The following is a 22,996-nucleotide window of genomic DNA, read 5'->3' on the forward strand; positions in this document are numbered from 1 at the left end:
TTTTAGGTATTTTGACGTCAGGTTATACAATAGTACATATTGTTTCAAATTTTTCTTTTCATTAAAGTACAGATTTTCAAGATTGAACCCATAAATTGATTATTTTTAGACTTTATCAAAGCATTGCACTTTTGGTGAAATTCATTAAAAACTGAAAATAATGAGCAACTATTCTGAATGAATTAACATTCCAATAAAACAATCTTTGCCAAAAATGTTACAATAAATAAAAATAAATGATGAGGTAATGGTGATATAATTTTACAGATGATTGAGTAATTAGTCAATTCATCTAGTTTTTATCTTTTTGTCTTCTAGCTACGAGTAAAATATTCCAACTTAAAATAACATGCATTGCATATGTTATAATATGTTGATGAGTATGTTATTATAAATCAACAAAAGCAAATAATGCTTGTAAGTCAAAACTCATGTTTAAATTATTAAAATTGTTTACAACACAAAATACCCTTACTTAAATATTTTAGGCCAAATTTGTATGTTAAAAATAGGTCATTCACAGTTTTTGTAAGTAGGAAAATTTATCTTATTCTAAATAATTATTGTATATTTACAGTATTGAAAATATACAGTTTATGTACAAAATATTAACAGCAAACCAAAACAAAATCGATATACATTATACACATATATGGTAAATATTTTGATTATCCATATGAGGATACATTGTATTTCTGGTGGATTAAAAAACGCATGGATATTTGCAATGTAACGAATATCTGGTGAATATTTTGAATATCCATATAGTAGCCAGTGATTATATATTGTACTTTGGGTGGACATGTAATAGCTATAGACATCCATTACTATATGGTGTATATCTAGTGTATATATTTAGCGTTTCCATGGAGGATGCCTTTTTGATAGTGAACCTTAAAATATCCACAGATGATCCACTGGATATCCATAGTATATCGATGCACATCTGTAGAAATTTATAATATCCTTGGAGAGTAAAATAGGATATAAAGTGTAATTCTTATAGAGATGTTGTAAACATTAAGACACAATGGATTTCCATGGTGATGCATATAAATTATATGATATATTATACATTTTGTACATTGAGGAATGTTTCAATTATATTCATTTACAGTGGATATTTGATGAATATTATTTATGTTATGGTTAAAAATGTCAGTTACGGGCCATTCCACATGAAAATGCTCAGAATCAAAGTCATCTATCACTTTCTGGACATATGCTTCATATAAATGGCGCAATGGGCACGTATGAGTAAAATTTAAAATTGTAATATTTTATACTTCTTAAAATAACAAATACTATTTTCATGATAGGCCGGGGAATGAAAATAATATTTTGTTATGAACAGTAATTAAAAATGTAATTATATACATATAGCTCATGTATTTAAGTATAGTGTTTCAGAACTCACACTTTTATAAACATATGCATATTATTTTATGGACAAAAAGAAGGTAAAAGCGAAATGCATATAATGGTCAAATTCTTTCTTTTACGGTTTATTTATCTACGTAAAATTTATTATATTTAAAAAATTTAAGATTATTCACCCAACACCAATCAAACTTTGGTAAGCTCTATGTAACCAATACAATACGCTATTGAGGAATTTGCCATTTTAGAAACATCGCCCATTCAAAATTGTAAACTGCAATGCCTTTAAAAAGTATTAATTTTAAATGGCCTTAAATTCTAAATTTAATTGATAAATTTAACGAACATTTTGTTAAAAAATTCTAAAATTAAATAAATAAAATAATATCTTTATTCTCCTCATGAAGTCGTACGTTACAGAACTAAACAGATTCACATTTAACTTTTTTTAATTCTTAAAACAATGGAATAGTAAGACTAGGCCTATACTTATTCTAAGATCCAGGCTGACCTCAAAAGGAAAATTGTTACAAATAAAATGTGTTCTGGAGTATAAGTCAATAATTAACAACACTACTATGATATAAAAAATCAACAAAAGATGTGCTTATATGCCAAACCTGATACATGTCAATGTACTAATCTACAAATTGAATTAATTAAATAGCCTAAAACAAAACAAAACTAGACCTTTTTGTATTTGCTAAAAATATAACTATTTCAATTTAATTTAAAAACAAAAGCACATAAAGATAAACAGCGCATAAAAAGGAATAAAACAATGCTTGTGTTTAGTTTTTTTATTCTCTTTGTTCCATACAGTATAACAATGTAATTAAAGTATTATATTATAAAAGTGGTATGAAATCTTGCAACGAGAGCGGCAACATTTTACATATTTACCTAATATCTAATAATGCTTTTGTACTGCAAATTTCAGCAATGTCACATATTAGCTCAAAATAAATGCACAAATTGCATATATTACAGCTAATTATGTTCACCTAAAACATAAGTAAACACTTGTAAAATTATTGACCTGTGTAGTACAACATATTTAACGTTGGCCACTTCCAGTACGTACTTCAATAGAACTTTAATATGGCTTTTCAACTTCATAGGTTAACAGAAGCATCTCTTTTGGTTATACTTAGAGCTACATAATGAACAAATCTTCCTATCATTTACGTTTTACCGGCTCGTACAGTAAACAATCATTGATAACATAACTAAATTCTGTGGAGTCCAATCATCACCAGTGTTTGATAACACATATCGTCAAAATTTGTTTTTTCCACAAGCATAACTGCACAGGCGAACGTTTTTAATCTTTGCATTCCATTAAGTTTTTTCAAAATACCAATTTCAGTACTTTCATAAATGTAGGAAGAACATTTGTGAAATCTGAACAGCTAAGTATTTAATTGTAAGGGGAAACACTGCATATATAAACAAACGTAAATCCCATTAAAATCTTTATACAGGCTTAGTTACACGTCAAGGTTTCTTACCTGTATATATATATATATATACATGTGTCTCTTCAAACTGTGTTTACGAGCATAGCTGCAAACTGACTATTACTAAGGATTTTTACCTCTGTACGTATGTATGATCCTTCAATGATTATTTCTTGCACCAGCAAAGCTGCACTGAGAACACATAAGGTTTCTCACCTCTATGTGTACTTCTTTTAATTACTACTTCTTGCATATAGATAGCTGCACAGCATAAAGTTTTCCGCATGTATGTGTTACTGTATGCCTCTTCAAATCACTAGGCTTTTTACTAGCGTAACTGCACAAAGGACACTTTTGAAGTTAGTCATCTGCATGTGAAAGCACTTTGCTTCAAACAGCTACTTGTTGCTCTAGCAGAAATGCACAGAGAATATTTAGCAGGTGTTATTCCTATGAATTAATGCATGTCTCTTCAAATGACTACTTCTTGCACTCGAATAGCTGCACAGAGTACACTTATACGGTGTGTCGCCTGTATGTGTCACTGTATGCCTTCTCAAATCACCAGGTCTTGTACTGGCGTAACTGCACAAAGAACATTTGTACGCTTTCTCGTTTGTGTGTTTATACTTAATATGACTATTTAATTGTCCTCGAAATGTACAAGTATAGCTGCACACAGTGCACTTATATGGTTTCTCATCTGAATGTTTTAATTTATGCCTCCTCAAATCACCAGGCCTTGTACTAGTGTAGCTGCACACAGAACATTTGTAAGCTCTCTCGCTTGCGTGTGTATCCATATGACTCTTTAAAAGACGACTAGATGCACCAGAGTAGCTGCACAGAGAACATTTGTAAGGTTTTTCTCTTTTATGTACTAGTGCATGTCTTTTCAAATAAGTACTCGTTGCACCAGCGTAGCTACACAAAGTACACTTATAAGGCTTCTCACCTGTATGATTTGAAAAATGAATCTCAAACAGGCTAGATTGCCTACAAGCATAACTGCACAGAGGACACTTATATTGGTTTTCACCTGTATGTGTAAATGTATGCTCCCTCAATCTGCTACGTTTTGTGCAAGAGTAGCTGCACAGAGAACACTTGTGTTTTTTCACAGTATCTGTAAACATGTCTCTTCAAACATATACTTGTTGCACAAATATACCTGCACAGAGAAAACATTGGTTTGTCATATACGTTACGACTAGCACAAACATAGCTGTAGAAAGTACTTATGGTTCACATTTTGTATGTGTTAAAATTTAATAATTCTTCAAATTACTACTTGACCATGCTTAGTTGCATAGAGAAGACTGCACAGAGGTTCTTGAAACGAAAATTCATACTTCTATGTGTGAACGTGTGCCTCCTCAAATTACTACTTGTACATAAAAAGCTACTTAGAACATTTAAAATTGTTCTCACCTGTAAGTGAAAATAAGTAAAATAACTTATCAAACAACTACTTGCCTACTGTGCAAATGACAAATAAAAATTAAAGCAGTTACGGGTCAGGCCATCAGAAGTGACCACTTCTTATATCGGGCAGTGAATATATATTTTGAAAAAGTGTGTTTGCTAATTATTAAATGGTCAATTTTTTTTATATTTTAAACTAATACAAGCGACTCAATTCTTTGAAAAAAAGTAAAAAAAAATTATTTTTTCTAATAATTTTATACTTATATTTGTAACAGCTTTTACATTTACATGACCACTGACTTCTAAATATTAAAGTTATAAATATGTATACATTTTATTATTATCTTATATTAGTTTCTACAATTTGGTCATTATCATGTTCACTACAATCTTGTATTTCCGATATAATAACTTCACTTTTATTGTAATTATATTCTAAAAATGAATTGATGGGTTTATCATAACTGAAATAAGAATTACAAATTCTGGAATAAAATTTAGCTAAATATCTAATAATACAGCATCTATTTTTGTTCCATATCACATTGTACTTGTGTTTTTATCATATGAAATTGTAAAATATATCTTTTAAACGGTCAATTAATGGTTTTGACGTTTCTTATATATAGTCAGAGTATTTTTACCTTTTATTTATATATACATGTTACAGCTCCAAATAACTGTATGATATAGGTATTGTATCTAACTATAACTGTGTATGTTATTGATTTATGTAGGACTATTTATCACTTTCAGTTAACCAAGTTTCTTGAATTAAAGCTATATGAATATAATTCTTTATAATTGGTTTTATAAATTAAGACCACTTAGATTTTAGTAATCTGGCACTCCATGGAATTAAATTTAAATCATTTACCATGTTTATTCAACTGTAAAAAATAATTCTTACTGGAACCTACACCTTTATTTGTTTTGTTTCAATGTTTTACCAGTAGCACTACTACTAGTATTCCTGTTTTATGGATTGACTTTCCAAAAGTAAAGAGGGGCAAAAAAGTCATCCAATTTTTTAAATTTACTTATTTAAAGTCAGAGTATTTTACTTTTTTATTTTTTAAACAAAGCATACATTTGTTCTCTATTATGTGTTATTTCAAATTAAGTTTCCGAATTTTTTGTGAGCTTTTGATTACTTATAAGTGTATTGTTTATATGAAAAATTAGGCCTAATACACCTAGTTTATTAACATTTAGATTAATTATTCCAAACTGAAACTAATTGCACCACTTTATATAAATATACCTTCATTTAATTAGGTAAGTGTGCTATACTTACTCAAGCAAAGAATTTGAGTGAGATTAGCCTCGTTGTAAACTATTTGTTTTCTTATAATATAGCCAAGAACAGACGCTGCAGAGAATAAAGGGACGAACTGATGGAGGGGTAAGCAACGGAACAGGGACTGTCAATAGCAGAGGAAGAAGGAGTACCCGGTGGGAAACAGACTGGACATCCAAAAGCACAAGGGGCCCTTTTAAATTGAACACAGATTCTCTATGAACAAGTTTTACGATTTAAAAACGTCAAATGTTCAATATCATTTTTCCAAAGAGATTAACATATGTATTTTAATTCTAAAAGACATTAATACTATTTTCCATAACATTTTATCTACGGGGGGGGGGGGGACTTTAAGGGTTACGAGACCTACTACATGTTTTCCATTTTCACAACCCTAAATCGATAGTACCACCTTAAAGGTTGTTGGCTTGGGTATAAGTTGACAAGATAAATGTATTCCTGTATAAATTTACAAGACACAAAACATCCTTTTAAGTTTTTTATTTACAATTTTAAAATCACTACAATTTGTTTTATTATATGTTTCATTGAATACGAATGACGATCTCTTATTATGAGTAAACAAATCATTTGAACCAAAACACCATGCCATAATAATTGAATCCTTGGACTATATTCTGCTGTTTAAAATGCTAAATGAACTATGGCCAGCTTCTTTACGAACAAACTTATATAAAACAAAAGCCGAAATATGCAATTACACAACTATATCACCCTATTATCAGACGTCCAGTAAAACCGACGTTGGCACTGAAAGGGTTAAACTGTCAGTTACAGTACCATTCCATATGAATAAGCGCAGAATTAACCGGATGCCATAAATTACTTTTTGGACATATGTTCATATAAATGAGCATATAATGTAAGTTAAAAAAGACTACACTACTATATACTTCTTAAAATAACAACTACTATTTTATTTGATAGGCTAGGGAAATAAAAGTAATTTTGTTATGAAAAGTAAATAAAAATGTAATTAAATACATATAATTCATACATTTAAGTACAGTGTTTCAGAACTATCACTTTTATAAACATCAGCATATTATTTCATAAACTAAAAGAAGCTAAAAGCTAAATGCATGTAATGATGAAACACTTCTTTTACTGTCTTATCTGCAAGTAACATTTCTATTTCAACTAAGATTTTGTAAATGAATCAAACAAACATCAATCAAAACTTTGGTAAACTCTAAGTAACCATTACAAAGGTATGGGTAGATTAACCTTTAAAAAGTATTAATTTTAAATGGATGCAAATTTGAAATTTCATTACTACATTTCACTAAACATTTTGTTTAAAAAATACCAAATTTTTATTGAAGTTGGTCAAGTAATCAAATAAATATAATTGTTTAACAACAAACACACAGACAGGTAACAAGGAATAAGACAAAGCTTATACTTAGTTTTTTATTCTTTTTCTTCCTTAGACCAATCTTGTGAATGTAAAAATGATTGTGTTGTAAGATTATTGACCTGTGTAGTACAACAGATTTAACGTTAGCCATTGGCCACTTCCAATATGTGCTTCAAACAGAACTCTAATGACCTCAACTTCATAGTTTAACAGGTGTACTTCTTTTGGTTATAGTTATGGGTACGTATTGAACAAATGTTACTATCATTTACGTTGTACCAGCTTATACAGTAAAGAAGCATTGTTAACATAACTAAATTCTGTGGAGTACCATCATTACCAAAAGTGTGTGATACCTAATGTTCAAATATTTATTTTTGACCCAAGTATAACTGCACAGACTAACGTTTTTAATGCATTTTACATTTATGTATCATCAAATTTCTTGAAAATTCCAATTTCAGTACTTTTATAACTGTAGGAAGAACATTTGTGAAGCTTTTCCACCATCACCTCAGTTAAATATGATTCTTTTATATATACTGTTTACCTAATTGTGGAGCCTGAACAGTTAAGTGTTTTATTATAAGGGATCACAGTGCATGTATAAACGTATATCTTGTATAACAATATCTTTATAAACGCATAGCTACACAGGGTACATCTATAAGGTTTCTCACCTGTGTGCGTGTTTCTAAGTGACTCTTCAAAGAAGTACGTATTGTAGTACAATGATAGCTGCAAAGAGGACATTATTAAGGTTCCCCAATGTGTGTGTTTATGTATTATCCTACAATGACTGCTTCTTGCAACAACAACGCTGCAATAGAGACCACTTATAGATATTTTCACCTCGTACAGTATTAATGTATGCTTCATGAAATAACTACGTTTTGCTCAAGTGTAGCTCCACAAGACACTCAGTCACCTGCCTGCACGTGTAAACACGTTTTCTCCAACATCTACTTGTTGCCAGAGAACATTCATGATGTTTTTCTCCTATGTATTAATGTATGTCTCTTCAAATGACTACTTGTTGTACCCGCATAACTGCACAGAGTACACTTATACGGTTTCTCACCTGTATGTGTATACATATGATCCTTTAAATTACTACTTGTTACACAAGCAAAACTGCACATCATACACTTGTAAGGTTTTTCACCTGTATGTGTTAATACATGCTTCTTCAAGCCAGAACATTGTTTACAACTGTAGCTGCAGAGAGAACACTTGTATGCATTCTCACCTGCATGTGTACCTATATGACTCTCTAGATGAATTTTTGTTGCACTAGCAAAACTACACAGTGTACACTTGAAAGGCTTATTAACTTTATGTGTTAATATATGCCTCTTTAAGCTAAAACTTTGTGTACAAGCATAGCTGCACTGAAAACATTTATAAGCTTTCTCACCTGAGTGTTCAAGTAAATGATTCTTCAAATGACTACTACTTGCACAAACATAGCTGCACACAGTACACTTAAAAAGTTTTTCACCTGTATGTGTTGCCTTATGCCTCTTCAAATCACTAGGTCTTGTACTAGCGTAGCTGCACACAGAACACTTGTGCTCTTTCTCGCTACTGTGTGTATACATATGGTTCTTTAAATGTCCACTAGATGCACCAGCGTAGCTGCACACAGTACACTTATATGGTTTCTCATCTGAATGTATTAATGTATGCTTCCTCAAATCACCAGGTCTTGTACTAGCGTAGCTGCACATAGAACATTTATAAGCACTCTGGCTTGTGTGTGTATACATATGACTCTTTAAATGACTACTTCTTGCACACGAATAGTTACACAGAGAACATTTATAAGGTTTATCTCTTCTATGTGTTAATGTATGTCTTTTCAAATGGCTACTTGTTACACCTGCATAGCCGCACAAAGTACACTTATAAGGCTTCTCACCTGTATGATTTAATAAATGAATCTTCAACAGACTGGGTTGCTTACAAGCGTAACTGCACAAAAGACACTTATATGGGTTTTCACCTGTATGTGTTAATGTATGCCCCCTTAAAGTACTACTTTTTGTGCAAGCATAGCTGCAAAGGGAACACTTATACGGTTTTTCATCTGTATCTGTAAACATGTTTCTTCAAACAAATACTTGTTGCACAAATATACCTGCACAGAGACAACATTGGTCATAAATATTTTCACTAGCACGAACATAGCTGCACAAAGGACATATAGTTATTATTTATGTGTTAAAACTTAATTCTTCAAATTACTACCTGTTATACATCCATAGCTGCATAGAGGACACTGCACAGAGGTTTTTGTCATACAACTTTATATTTGTATGTTTAAATGCCTCCTAAAATTACTACTTGTTCATAAAAAGATTTTCAGAGAACATTAAAAATGTTTAATCACAAATGAAAATTAATGACTTTTTAAAGAACATTTGCATAGCTGTACAGATGAAAAATTATTATAGTGTTTTACTTGTGTAAGCAGGTGTTAGAAGATTCAAAATGAAGTTTCTACATCACTTTTGGAGCCATTAAAAAAAAAAAACAAATCCTGTCTAATTCTGCAGTACAATTTCGTACAAATCTTTCATAGGCATAAAAATTCATGAAAATCTATATGTAATGTAAACAATGAATCCGAAATTTCAAACAAAAATGTTTCAGAACTGTAGTGACTTTTAACAGTGCTTTGTAACAAGTTCTAACCCTATCAGATGATAAACTGTACTGAAATGGCATTAATGCTAAATAACTCAGAGGAAAAGTATTGGACAAGTAATCCAGGGATAATTCTATTAGATATTAACAGTTACCTGAGGATTTCCCATGCAATTTAATTTTGATAAACAGCTGAAGTTGGAAACTACTTTTTGAGTATCTCTGAAATTTCTTGAATTTCTCTCCAATATGTCATGATATTTTATTGAATAACTCTACTGTTTCAGTATCAATTCACCTATTTTAGGCCAGTGTGGAGAAGTCTCAAGTCTAAACGGAGACTTTTAGTTAACACATTTATAATAAATTATAGCAGTATACTGTTTTTGATTAAAATCTCAATAAAACAAACAAAAGAAAGCTTCTGCATGTAAAATGTAAAGTTGTAAAGTTACATGTGTAAAGTGTAACTGACTTTGACAAACAAATAGCGATAAACATTTAAAATCATCTACTTAAATGTGTATAAATTATTATAGTAATTATTCTAGACTTTGACAGGTGATTAAAATCACAATTTAATATCTACTTTAAATATTATTAAGCCAAAAAAGGTGTACTGATTCTGTAATGTTTCGTTATTAGGAGGTTTTAAATATTACTAACTATTACAAGCTCTAAGTCAGAATTAAATGATAATACTAAACACCGCGGCTGTCTCCGGGAGGAATTGTATATAGGACATGTTGACATCATGGAAGCTGGTGAAAGACGGAGGGTAGGAGAGCTAGAGCAGGATGGCCTGACAGCCCTGTGCTGTGACTGGTTGGTCAGGATGGCGTGATCAGGCCATGGCTAGGTTTATTTGCTGTATCACATTATACGACATATACATATTCTTCTTCTTCTATGGGACAACCTACTACCATGCACTTAAGCCTCAAGGGCCTTTTGCGCACCCCGATAGCACACTATGAGGCCTGTCAGTCTATGATTTCAGAGGTTCCACAAACCATTGCTCCATTGCTATTGAAGGGCAATCAAAGAGCAAGTGTTTGGCAGTTTCATCCTGCTCGTTACACATTCTACAGAACGGAACCTCCTGAAGGATGCCAACTCTGTGAAGATGCTTCGTCAGGTGACCATGTCCCGTGATCAGACATATAACCCGAGAGAACATTGATCTATTTAGTGAGAGAAGGTCCGTCGCCACTCTGAAGGAAGGCGACTATAGTACCATTCTGTTCATTCTCATGCCCGGATGCAACCTCCACCTTCTCTATTTTCAGCACAAACCAATTTCGAGACAGCCCAATGAATTCACAACTTGGAACACCGCAGAACGGTTGAGGGCCCATCATAAATGACGCTGAGTCCCGGTTGGCCAGGGCATCAGCTCTTTCATTCCCAGGGATCCCTCCATGACCAGGAACCCAACAAACAGTCACATTGTTGATTCTGGCAAGGGAAAAAATGACTTGGTAGCAATCCCAGACAAGTTTGGATTTGAACACACACAAGAGTCCAGCGCCATCAGTGCTGCCCTTGTATCTATCCTGACTATCCTGACTATCCTGATACGACGTATACATCAGTGATGCCACAACATTTTAAATTATAAAGATAATTTTCCCTCCTATTAACTACAATACGAAACTAGTATAGATTGTATTTCAATATACTACAGATCCAAGACCTAAGAGGCGTACCCTGGAGAGATTTTTGAAATAGGAAAGTTAACCAGGGACCCTAAGAATGTCTATTTAATATTTCAGTGCAATAGGTTCAGTAGTTTTTACATGACTGAGTAACACCCACAGAGAAACACTATTCGATTTGTATATAATAGTACAAATATCTTTTTATATTTCTACTTTATATAACATACTTATAACAATTTTAATCTTGTATGTTTTCAAGATGAAAGAGTTTCTTGAACCCAGAATCTGTGCACTCATCCATGCTAATAAAAGACAAGAACACGTCTTACTAAACTTCAAAGCAGATTCCAAAAACAGGAAGTGAAAAAGAAGACATGTAGTAGAAACCGTGATTGATGTTTGCAAGTCAGTACAACACTTTCTCGATAACATAACATCAGCTTATGCTTTGAATTGAAACTCAATGAACTTTTCTACAAATTATTTTGTTAAGATACTATGAAGCAATACTAAATAAGATTTTGACTATTTTCATTTTAAAAATACTTCCAGTACAAGGAAGCATATGAAAATCATAACAGGAAGAAGAGATTAGTAAGAAGACACTTATATTTCTAAATAACAACATAATTACCAAAGTCCCATGAAAATTTCCACTGTGGTAGACACTATATTGGATATTTCTAGGAATCATCAATTTGCGTAATATGTCTATGTAAAACGTCTGCAGTCGGAGAGAAGAAACCACTTAAACTGCTTTGGGAAATGCTAACATCCAATTGAGACTGTGTTGCTAACTCTTTTGGTAGGGCTTCTAATATGAATTGGCAATATAATGGTTTCACAGCAAAATTCTCTGAATTTTCCTAACCCATTATTTCACTTTGGCACTGTGTCCATATCCTCAACTGGATTCCAAGTCATAAGAAATAGTGAAAATAAGTTTAATAACAAATTTTATATTTGCACCTAACACTGTGGGCTGTAGTGGCACATGTTCTCCTGAGTACTAAGCATGAGTGCCTCTTTTGTTAAACAATGTAGCAGCGTTGCAATGAGTCCGAGCTTTGACTTTCGTATCAGAAGTCTAATAATTTAAATCAAGTTCCATATGATGAGGGCTCGATTGATATGACTGTGTTCTTATGGATTAAGCTCTATCCATTAACTAACTTAACAAACAAAATAGTTAACTATTATAGTTGAGTTCTAATTTAGTGTATTTTAAAATATTTTAAGCTGATTTCATTGTGGTCTGATTATTTGTAATGTTCTTCAAATAATTCGCTTCCAACATTGTTAGTTTGGATAAAACAATTTAGCCACTTAAATTATGTTTAATACATTTATAATTTGTACCAACAAAAACATTATAAATGTAAAATTAAAACATTCACCCATTGTAAGGCATTGTGTGAACCTTATACGTACCTAAGTTTTGTTTTATCGGCAAATAATACACCATACAAAGCAACAACAAAGAAATAATTTCATCATTGTAAGTTGCCAGATACATCTTGATAAAAAGCAAACTAGTTATCTATGACGGTACTGTGTTCAAACCACACGCTGATAATCTGGAACAGATAAAGTTACAACTGATTTATACACTATACGATTCAAGAAATATAAAACTGCAGTCTATTGTAAAGTTTTCATTGTACATGTTTACAGCACCATTATCAACATATTACAACTATTTAAAGCTTATTTACTTTATTTACTGACAATTTTAAAATTTAGGAGTCAAATGTTAGTAATTTATATTCAGCAACTTTTATTATTTTCAAAAATTCTCATTACGTCTAGTTTTTAAGGTATTAAGCTCCAAAAACTTAAACCGTCTATCACCTTTAAATGTAATATGATAATATAATATCATGTTTTTCATAATTTTAGGCTGCAAGAGAAATTTGTTATTATATATATATATATATAAACAATAGAAGAAAAAGACTTCATATAAATCCTTTAATATTTCGACTTTTATGTCGTTTTCAAAAGACCTTTTTGAAAACGACATAAAAGTCGAAATATTAAAGGATTTATATGAAGTCTTTTTCTTTGTTTAAAGAAGCCTCTGAGCATTTATTTTCTGCATACAGTATATATATATATATATATATATATATATATATATATATATATATATATAAAACAGTATAAAATTTGAGTATTATATATATATATATATTTTTTTGTTTCTGAAATAAAAAATAAAAACAAAAAAAAACAGACAGATGGTAAACAAAAAGAGATAGACCATTAGTTGTATTTAGTTTTTAGCTCATGTTCTACAGAACAGTATCCTAATGTTTTACCAGATATTACCACAACGAAAAAAGTGCAATAATCAATAACAAGTGAGAACATAAACCATATTAATAATATAAGGAATAAATAAATATAAACTTAGCAATGTCAATAATAAATTTCTTTTTAAGGAGAGACCGATCCCCTTTTAAGCATTATTCTGTCGTCCTCATGGGCCACTGGCCTGTGCGAGGATCTTATCAAACAGAATAAGGGGGAGAGTCGATACAGTACAAGGTTGATGGTACTGATAAAAAGTGCAACGGTCACAGACAGGATTTGAACCTGCGCTATCTCTAACTCAGACCCAAAGTCCAACGACTTAGACCGCTCGGGCATCGGCACTCCCACCAAGCCTATTATATAAACCAGTTAATATAATAGGCAACAATAATATAAAACAATATATGACAATGGCATCAGCAATGTGAACTAGTTTAAGTAAAACTTAACCCAAATATTAACACAGATTGGTTATAGTAAAACACTGTCGTTAGTGAAGGAAACAGGATTTTTCCGGACATTTGCCATCGTTCAGTGAAACAAGAAAACAGTAACACTACGTTTCGAGATCTGCAATCTGATCTCTTCTTCAGGTAAAGAACTAACCTAATTAAATTGGCAGACCAACCAATCAGTCAACCATCAGTCGAGATTAGGCCGCTTTGGTTGCCAATTCTAAAAAATGAACTAAAGAGAAAACCAAAAGTATCAAACGGATCGGATATTTGTAATAAACCAATGCGGAGTCACAATATGGTTTTAAGAAGTTCATCTCGCATGAACCAATAATAACGAAAGGGCCCATTCCTGTTCCCCTTCCCTTGTATTTCCGCCATCTTGTCTTAGCCTGCCGTCACGATTGCCATTGGCTAGTCCCTCTGGTCAGTCGTAGGTGGTCAGTAGACGAGTGAAGACGTATTGTGACCTGTATTCCGTAGTTTAGTTTTAATGATTAGTGTTTTGTATAGTTTTGTATTAAGTGCATGTCTTTAGTGTTAGTGAAGTTGACAACAACATGTAGGTTGTGATTCCTGACTTAGGCGTGCCACAACGCTTTAGTAAGATTTGTTTATTTTAACCTAGTTTGTAATTATGTATTAGGTTAGTTCTTTACCTGAAGAAGAGATCAGATTGCAGATCTCGAAACGTAGTGTTACTGTTTTCTTGTTTCACTGAACGATGGCAAATGTCCGGAAAAATCCTGTTTCCTTCACAATCCTTCCATCGTCAAAAATAACCTTTAAACAAAGAACTGTCGTTAGTATTACGTGTTTGAGTGCGTCATGCGTTTAGAGGCAAAGCGCAATATTGAGACTTGCCGCCATGCCGGCCGCCACCCCCTCCCCATGCAGTCTGCACTCATGCTATTCATTGCCACTCATGATTCATGACTCATACCAGACCCCCACTACTGTTTTGTACTGTCAGTTTCCTTCCTTGTTCTAAAAATAGATACATTGATTGCTCTCATCGCTTTCTTTCTGTACTACCACGACCATTCGTAGCCAGTCCACCTGTTAACTTCGTTAGACATAGATTGAATGCCGTAATTTTGTCTAATGTCATCGAGAGTAAAGGTGAATTTTGTTTGTTTGGTTTCCTAATAATTTAATAGTGATATCTTAACCAAGTTTCCTATTATTATTTTTTTTACGAAGCTTGTGCTTCATGAATAATGACTGAATTTATACGAGCATATTCTTTTATGAATCTCAATTAAGAATCAAGAAACGGTAAGAGTAATACTCATTACTAATAATAATACTAGGTTTATACCACTATAATTATTATATTTAAAAAATAAAAGTAAAACTATGTTATAGTTTGTTTGTATTCTTTCAGATAGTTAACACAAAGACAAGTTGAAAATAATATGTCCAGCTTTAAACACAAATCTGGGACATTAAAAATAAAATTTAAAAAAGAAAAATTTGAAAATGTAGCTATAAAGGTCATCAGACTATTAAACAGTTGTTTCCAGCCATGGAAAAGAAGAACAACAACAAAGGCGTGCAACCTCAATTATCAGAATCTACAACAGTCTTATATAGCCAACCTTCATGCCCGATCAATACATTTCAAAGGAAGACAACAAGACAAACGAGATGCTATAGATTCTGAATATTAACAAATAGTTGAAGCAAAGATACAAACATAATTACGGTGATCATGGTATGAGCACAATAATGACAACAATACTTTTATTTTAAACTACCCTGGTTCAACAAGGAATGCATTGTAAATAGTGTATTTATTTTCCTGCCAATATACATTAAATAACAATCTTTATTTCAACCAATCTTGGAGTAATTGAAACTTTTTTCACGGTTTTGTTATTTAGACATTGGATTTTTTTCCAATTTGCTCACAAGTGTAAAGTTATAGAAATTTTCTTTATTTCAGAGTTTTAATAAAAATATGGTTAATAATAACACGACAAAATTTCACTAAAAACGCATAATAATGTTTAGTTCGCTGAGCATGAATATAGTAAATCTTTAATCCATTCATAGAAGAAATGGGAAATACACTGATTGTGTTTATTCCAATAATGTCCTTAATTGATACGGGGCAAATTAGTTGACAAGTAAGAACTAAATAAAAGTTACTCTTTAAAAATTAAACTTGAACAATTGCTATATGAATTTTTTAGGTGTTTTGACATCAGGTTTCACTACATATTGTTTCAAATTTCCTTTTCATTAAAATACAGATTTTCAAGATTAAACCCATAAATTTATTATTTTTAGACGTTATCAAAAAACATTGCACTTTTGGTAAAATGCATTAAAAACTGAAAATAATGAGCAACTATTCTGAATGAATTAACATTCCAATAAAACAATCTTTGCCAAAAATGTTACAATAAATGAAAATAAATGATGAGGTAATGGTGATACATAATTTTACAGGTGATTGAGCAATTAGTCATGTCAATTCATCTAGTTTTTATCTTTTTGTCTTCTAGCTACGAGTAAAATATTCCAACTTAAAATAACATGCATTGCATATGTTATATGTTGATGAGTATGTTATTATAAATCAACAAAAGCAAATGCATGTAAGTCAAAACTCATGTTTAAATTATTAAAATTGTTTACAGCACAAAATACCCTTACTTAAATATTTTAGGCCAAATTTGTATGTTGAAAATAGGTAATTAACAGTTTTTGTAAAAGTGGTTTTTGTAAGTAGGAAAGTTTATCTTATTTAAAACCATTATTATATATTTACAGTATTGAAAACATACAGTTTATGTACAAAATATTAACAGCAAACCAAAACAAAATCGATATACATTATACACATAACTGGTAAATATTTTGATTATCCATATGATGATACATTGTATTTCTGGTGGATTAAAAAACGCATGGATATTTGCAATGTAACGAATATCTGGTGAATATTCTGAATATCCATATACTAGCCAGTGATTATATATTGTACTTTGGGTGGACATTTAGTAGCTATAGACATCCATTACTATGTGGTGTATATCTAGTGTATATATTTAGCATTTCCATGGAGGATGCGGTGTATACCTAGTGTATATATTTAGCATTTCCATGGAGGATGCAGTGTATATCTAGTGAACCTTGAAATATCCACAGAAGATTCACTGGATGTCCATAGTATATCGGTGCACATCTGTAGAAATTTATAATATCCTTGGAGAGCAAAATAGGATATAAAGGAGATATATATATATATATATATATATATATATATATATATATATATGGTACACCAGTCTTTTATATTCTCCCCAAATTACACAAGAAAATTATGCCACCACACCAGGGACGTCCGATAGTATCTTCTTGTTCATCACCTACAGAGAGAATTTCTGCATATGTGGATCACCAGCTACAGGACTTTGTCCAAAATCTACCATCATTCATAAAAAAATTCTGATGACTTTTTAGATAAACTTAAAAATGTACCCCAACCTCTTCCTAACGATGCAATATTGGTCACTGTTGATGTCACTTCTTTATACACAAATATAGAACACGATGAAGGAATTGAAGCTGTAAACATACTATCTTAATCAAAGACAAACTGACACAAAACCCTAGTACTTCATTTATTACAAAATTAATCCATTTTGTGCTTACAATGAATTGCTTCCGTTTTCAGGATACATTTTAATTTACAACAAAAAGGCACAGCAATGGGAACTCGTATGGCTCCGTCATATGCCAATCTTTTCATGGGAAAACTAGAAACAGATTTTTCTCAACAGTCAAAATTACAAGCCTATATTCTGGAAACGTTTTATTGATGACATTTTCATTATTTGGACACATGGGAAGCATAATTTAACCAACTTTTTAGAACATTTAAACAATTTTAGCAAATTAAAATTCACATTTGAGACGTCTTCAACATCAGTCAAATTTTTAGATATGGAAGTATTTGTTGAAAATGGACATTTAAAAAGCAAAATAAACGTAAAACAAACGAATAATTTGGAGTATTTAAACTACGACAGCTGTCATCCAGTCCATATCAAGAGGAATATACCAAAAAGTTTAGCATGCAGAGCTCAAAAATTATGTAGTAATACAAATGACTTTGAAAAATACATTGACGATATTATGAACGCATTCTTAAGAAGAGGTTATCCACGAAAATTACTTAAAGATAAACTTAATGTAAAAAAGAAAAACACTACATTTCTAAATTTGAAAACAGTGATCCAAAATTAATAGTTCAATACCATCCAGGGCTTCACAAAATTAATAATATTCTTAAAATAGCATTTAATTACCTTACAAAATTCTAGTTCAACTAATGATATTTTTCAAAACAACTCCTAGAGTAATCTTTAAAAGACCTCCTATTCTTAAAGATATATTGGCCAAACCTAAATTACCAATGACAAACACCAATGAAAAATCAATACCAAAACAAAAAGGATCACATCCGTGTAATAAACCAAGATGTTTGATTTGTAAAATGTTACCAAATTCTTCAAAATTCACTAGTAGCAAAAACACGCAAGACATATCCTATCTTCGGCAACTTGTCTTGTGAATCTAAAAATGTGATTTACCAAATTCAATGTAAAAAAATGTCCAGCCGATTATATTGGCTCAACAACAAATACCTTGAGGACAAGAATGACAGGACACCGATTTGATTATAAACACCAAGATTTAAAAGAAAACTGTCGTGACTCATGGTATAAATCACAATGAAACTTTTGAAAATACATATTCATTCAAACCTATTCGGCAAGTACATACAAATTCAAACCCAATTTACCTCAGAACATTAGAACAAGCACACCAATTGGTTTTAAAGAGCAAAATTCCACATGGACTCAACATCAGATAACTTAGCCAAAAATGTCTAAATTTTAAATCAACATATGGAACATTTGTTTAGTTCATGTCATCTGTATTTATTATTATTACTTATTCACTGTTTATTTACTTTCGTTTGTACTGTTTTTCTTTTATATTTTTATATTTTATACAATTTTTTGCACCTGAAGACGGTTTTCACCGAAATATAGTGCTAATGTTTTAAAAAACACGTTGATTTGATTGTAAAGTAATTTACTACAAATAATATATATATATATATATATATATATCACCATGTACCTATGTGTTGTTTTTATTCATTTTACACATTGAGGAATGTTTCAATTATATTCATTTACAGTGGATATTTGATGAATATTATTTATTTTATGGTTTAAACTGTCAGTTACCACATGAAAATGCTCAGAATTAAAGTCATTTATCACTTTCTAGAAAAATGCTCCATATAAATGGTGCAATGGGCACGTATGAGTTAAAGAAAATTTTAATATTCTATACTTCTTAAAATAACAAATACTATTTTAATGATAGGCCGGGGAAATGAAAATAATATTTTGTTATAAACAGTAAATAAAAATGTAATTAAATACATATAGCTCGTGTATTTAAGTATAGTGTTTCAGAACTCTCACTTTTATAAACATAGGCATATTATTTCATGGACAAAAAGAAGGCAAAAGCTAAATGCATGTAATGGTCAAACTCTTTCTTTTACGGTTTATTTATCTACGTATAATTTATTATATTTAAAATCAGATTTTTAAGATTATTCAACCAACACCAATCAAACTTTGGTAAGCTCTATGTAACCAATAAAACTATATGGGAATTTGCTAATTTAGAAACATGACCCAATCAAAATTGTAAACTGCAATGCCTTTTAAAAAGTATTAATTTTAAATGGCCTTAAATTCTAAATTTAGTTATTAAATTTAACGAAAATTTTGTTTAAAAAATTCTAAAATGAAATAAATAAAATAATATCTTTATTCTCCTCAAGTCGTACGTTACAGAACCAAACAGATTAACATTTAACATTTGTTTTAATTCTTAAAACAATGGAATAGTAAAACCATACTTATTCTAAGATCCAGGCTGACCTCAAAAGAAAAATTGTTACAAATAAAATGTGTTCTGGACCATTAGTCGATAATTAACAACTCTTCTATGATATAAAAAAATCAACAAAAGATGTGCTTATATGCCAAACTTGATACATGTTAATGTACTAATCTACAAATTAGTAATTAGTACAAATCTATTAATTAAATAGCCTAAAACAAAACAAAACTAGACCTTTTTGTATTTGCTAAAAATAGAACTATTTCAATTTAATTTAAAAACAAAAGCACATAAAGATAAACAGCGCATAAAAAGGAATAAAACAATGCTTGTGTTTAGTTTTTTTTATTCTCTTTGTTCCATACAGTATAACAATGTAATTAAAGTATTATATTATAAAAGTGGTATGAAATCTTGCAACGAGAGCGGCAACATTTTACATATTTACCTAATGTCTAATAATGCTTTTGTACTGCAAATTTCAGCAATATCACATATTAACTCAAAATAAATGCACAAACTGCATATATTACAGCTAATTATGTCAACTGACACATAAGTAAACACTTGTAAAATTATTGACCTGTGTAGTACAACAGATTTAACATTGGCCACTTCCAGTACGTACTTCAATAGAACTTTAATATGGCTTTTCAACTTCATAGGTTAACAGAAGCATCTCTTTTGGTTATACTTAGAACTACATAATGAACAAATCTTACTATCATTTACGTTTTACCGGCCCGTACAGTAAACAATCATTGATAACATAACTAAATTCTGTGGAGTCCAATCATCACCTGTGTTTGATAACACATATCTTCAAAATTTGTTTTTTTCCACAAGCATAACTGCACAGGCGAACGTTTTTAATCTTTGCATTTCATTAAGTTTCTTCAAAATACCAATTTCAGTACTTTCATAAATGTAGGAAGAACATTTGTGAAATCTGAACAGCTAAGTATTTAATTGTAAGGGGAAACACTGCATATATAAACAAACGTATATCCCATTAAAATCTTTATACAGGCATAGTTACACATCAAGGTTTCTCACCTGTATGTATATATGTGTCCCTTCAAACTGTGTTTACGAGCATAGCTGCAAACTGACTATTACTAAGGATTTTTAACTCTGTACGTATGTATGATCCTTCAATGATTATTTCTTGCACCAGCAAAGCTGCACTGAGAACACATATAAGGTTTCTCACCTCTATGTGTACACATATGGTTCTTTTAATTACTACTTCTCGCATATAGATAGCTGCACAGAGTACACATAAAGTTTTCCGCATGTATGTGTTACTGTATGCCTCTTCAAATCACTAGGCTTTTTACTAGCGTAACTGCACAAAGGACACTTTTGAAGTTAGTCATCTGCATGTGAAAGCACTTTGCTTCAAACAGCTACTTGTTGCTCTAGCAGAAATGCACAGAGAACATTTAGCAGGTGTTACTCCTATGTATTAATGCATGTCTCTTCAAATGACTACTTCTTGCACTCAAATAGCTGCACAGAGTACACTTATACGGTGTGTCGCCTGTATGTGTCACTGTATGCCTTCTCAAATCACCAGGTCTTGTAGTGGCGTAGCTGCACAAAGAACATTTGTACGCTTTCTCGTTTGTGTGTTTATACTTAATATGACTATTTAATTGTCCTTGAAATTTACAAGTATAGCTGCACACAGTGCACTTATACGGTTTCTCATCTGAATGTTTTAATTTATGCATCCTCAAATCACCAGGCCTTGTACTAGTGTAGCTGCACATAGAACATTTGTAAGCTCTCCCGCTTGTGTGTGTATTCATATGACTCTTTAAAAGACGACTAGATGCACCAGCATAGCTGCACAGAGAACATTTGTAAGGTTTTTCTCTTTTATGTACTAGTGCATGTCTTTTCAAATAAGTACTAGTTGCACCAGCGTAGCTGCACAAAGTACACTTATAAGGCTTCTCACCTGTATGATTTGAAAAATGAGTCTCAAACAGGCTAGATTGCTTACAAGCATAACTGCACAGGGGACACTTATATTGGTTTTCACCTGTATGTGTAAATGTATGCTCCCTCAATCTGCAACGTGTTGTGCAAGAGTAGCTGCACAGAGAACACTTGTGTTTTTTCACAGTATCTGTAAACATGTCTCTTCAAACATATACTTGTTGCACAAATATACCTGCACAGAGAAAACATTGGTTTGTCATATACGTTACGACTAGCACAAACATAGCTGTAGAAAGTACTTATGGTTCACATTTTGTATGTGTTAAAATTTAATAATTCTTCGAATTACTACTTGACCATGCTTAGTTGCATAGAGAAGACTGCACAGAGGTTCTTGAAACAAAAATTCATACTTCTATGTGTGAACGTGTGCCTCCTCAAATTACTACTTGTACATAAAAAGCTACTTAGAACATTTAAAATTGTTCTCACCTGTAAGTGAAAATAAGTAAAATAACTTTTCAAACAACTACTTGCGTACTGTGCAAATTAAAATACAAATTAAGGCAGTTACGAGACAGGCCAACAGAAGTGACTACTTCTTATATCGGGCAGTGAATATATATCTTGAAAAAGTGTGTTTGCTAATTATTAAATGGTTAATTTTTTTATATTTTAAACTAATACAAGCGACTCAGTTCTTTGAAAAAAAAGTAAAAATGTTTTATTTTTTATAATAATTTTATACTTATCTTTGTAACAGTTTTTACATTTACATGATAACTGACTTGTAAATATTAAAGTTATAAATATGTATACATTTTATTATTATCTTATATTAGTTTTTACAATTCGGTCATTATCATGTTCACTACAATCTTGTATTTCCGCAATAATAACTTCACTTTTATTGTAATTATATTCTAAAAATGAATTGATGGGTTTATCATAGCTGAAATAAGAATTCAAAATTCTGGAATTCAAAATTCTGGAATAAATTGTTGCTAAATATCTAATAATACAGCATCTATTTTTGTTCCATATCACATTGTACTTGTTTTTTTATC

The 22,996-nt window shown here is 31.2% G+C and overlaps 1 protein-coding gene across 1 annotated transcript in view; it reads right to left on the minus strand.

The window, feature by feature from the left end:
* Positions 1-2,165: 2,165 nt before the first annotated feature.
* Positions 2,166-22,996, minus strand: part of LOC124365336 (zinc finger protein 431-like) — a 40,177-nt gene continuing 19,346 nt past the window's right edge. The window contains exons 4-6 of the mRNA XM_046821310.1: positions 21,036-22,116; positions 12,694-12,839; positions 2,166-4,011 (exon numbers count right to left, since the gene is read on the minus strand). Coding sequence (XP_046677266.1) covers positions 21,425-22,116 — 692 coding nt within the window. The 3' untranslated portion in view covers positions 2,166-4,011; positions 12,694-12,839; positions 21,036-21,424. The remainder of the gene's footprint in view (positions 4,012-12,693; positions 12,840-21,035; positions 22,117-22,996) is intronic.

This window comes from Homalodisca vitripennis, chromosome 6, assembly GCF_021130785.1.
Source record: "Homalodisca vitripennis isolate AUS2020 chromosome 6, UT_GWSS_2.1, whole genome shotgun sequence".
Lineage (NCBI taxonomy): Eukaryota > Metazoa > Arthropoda > Insecta > Hemiptera > Cicadellidae > Homalodisca > Homalodisca vitripennis.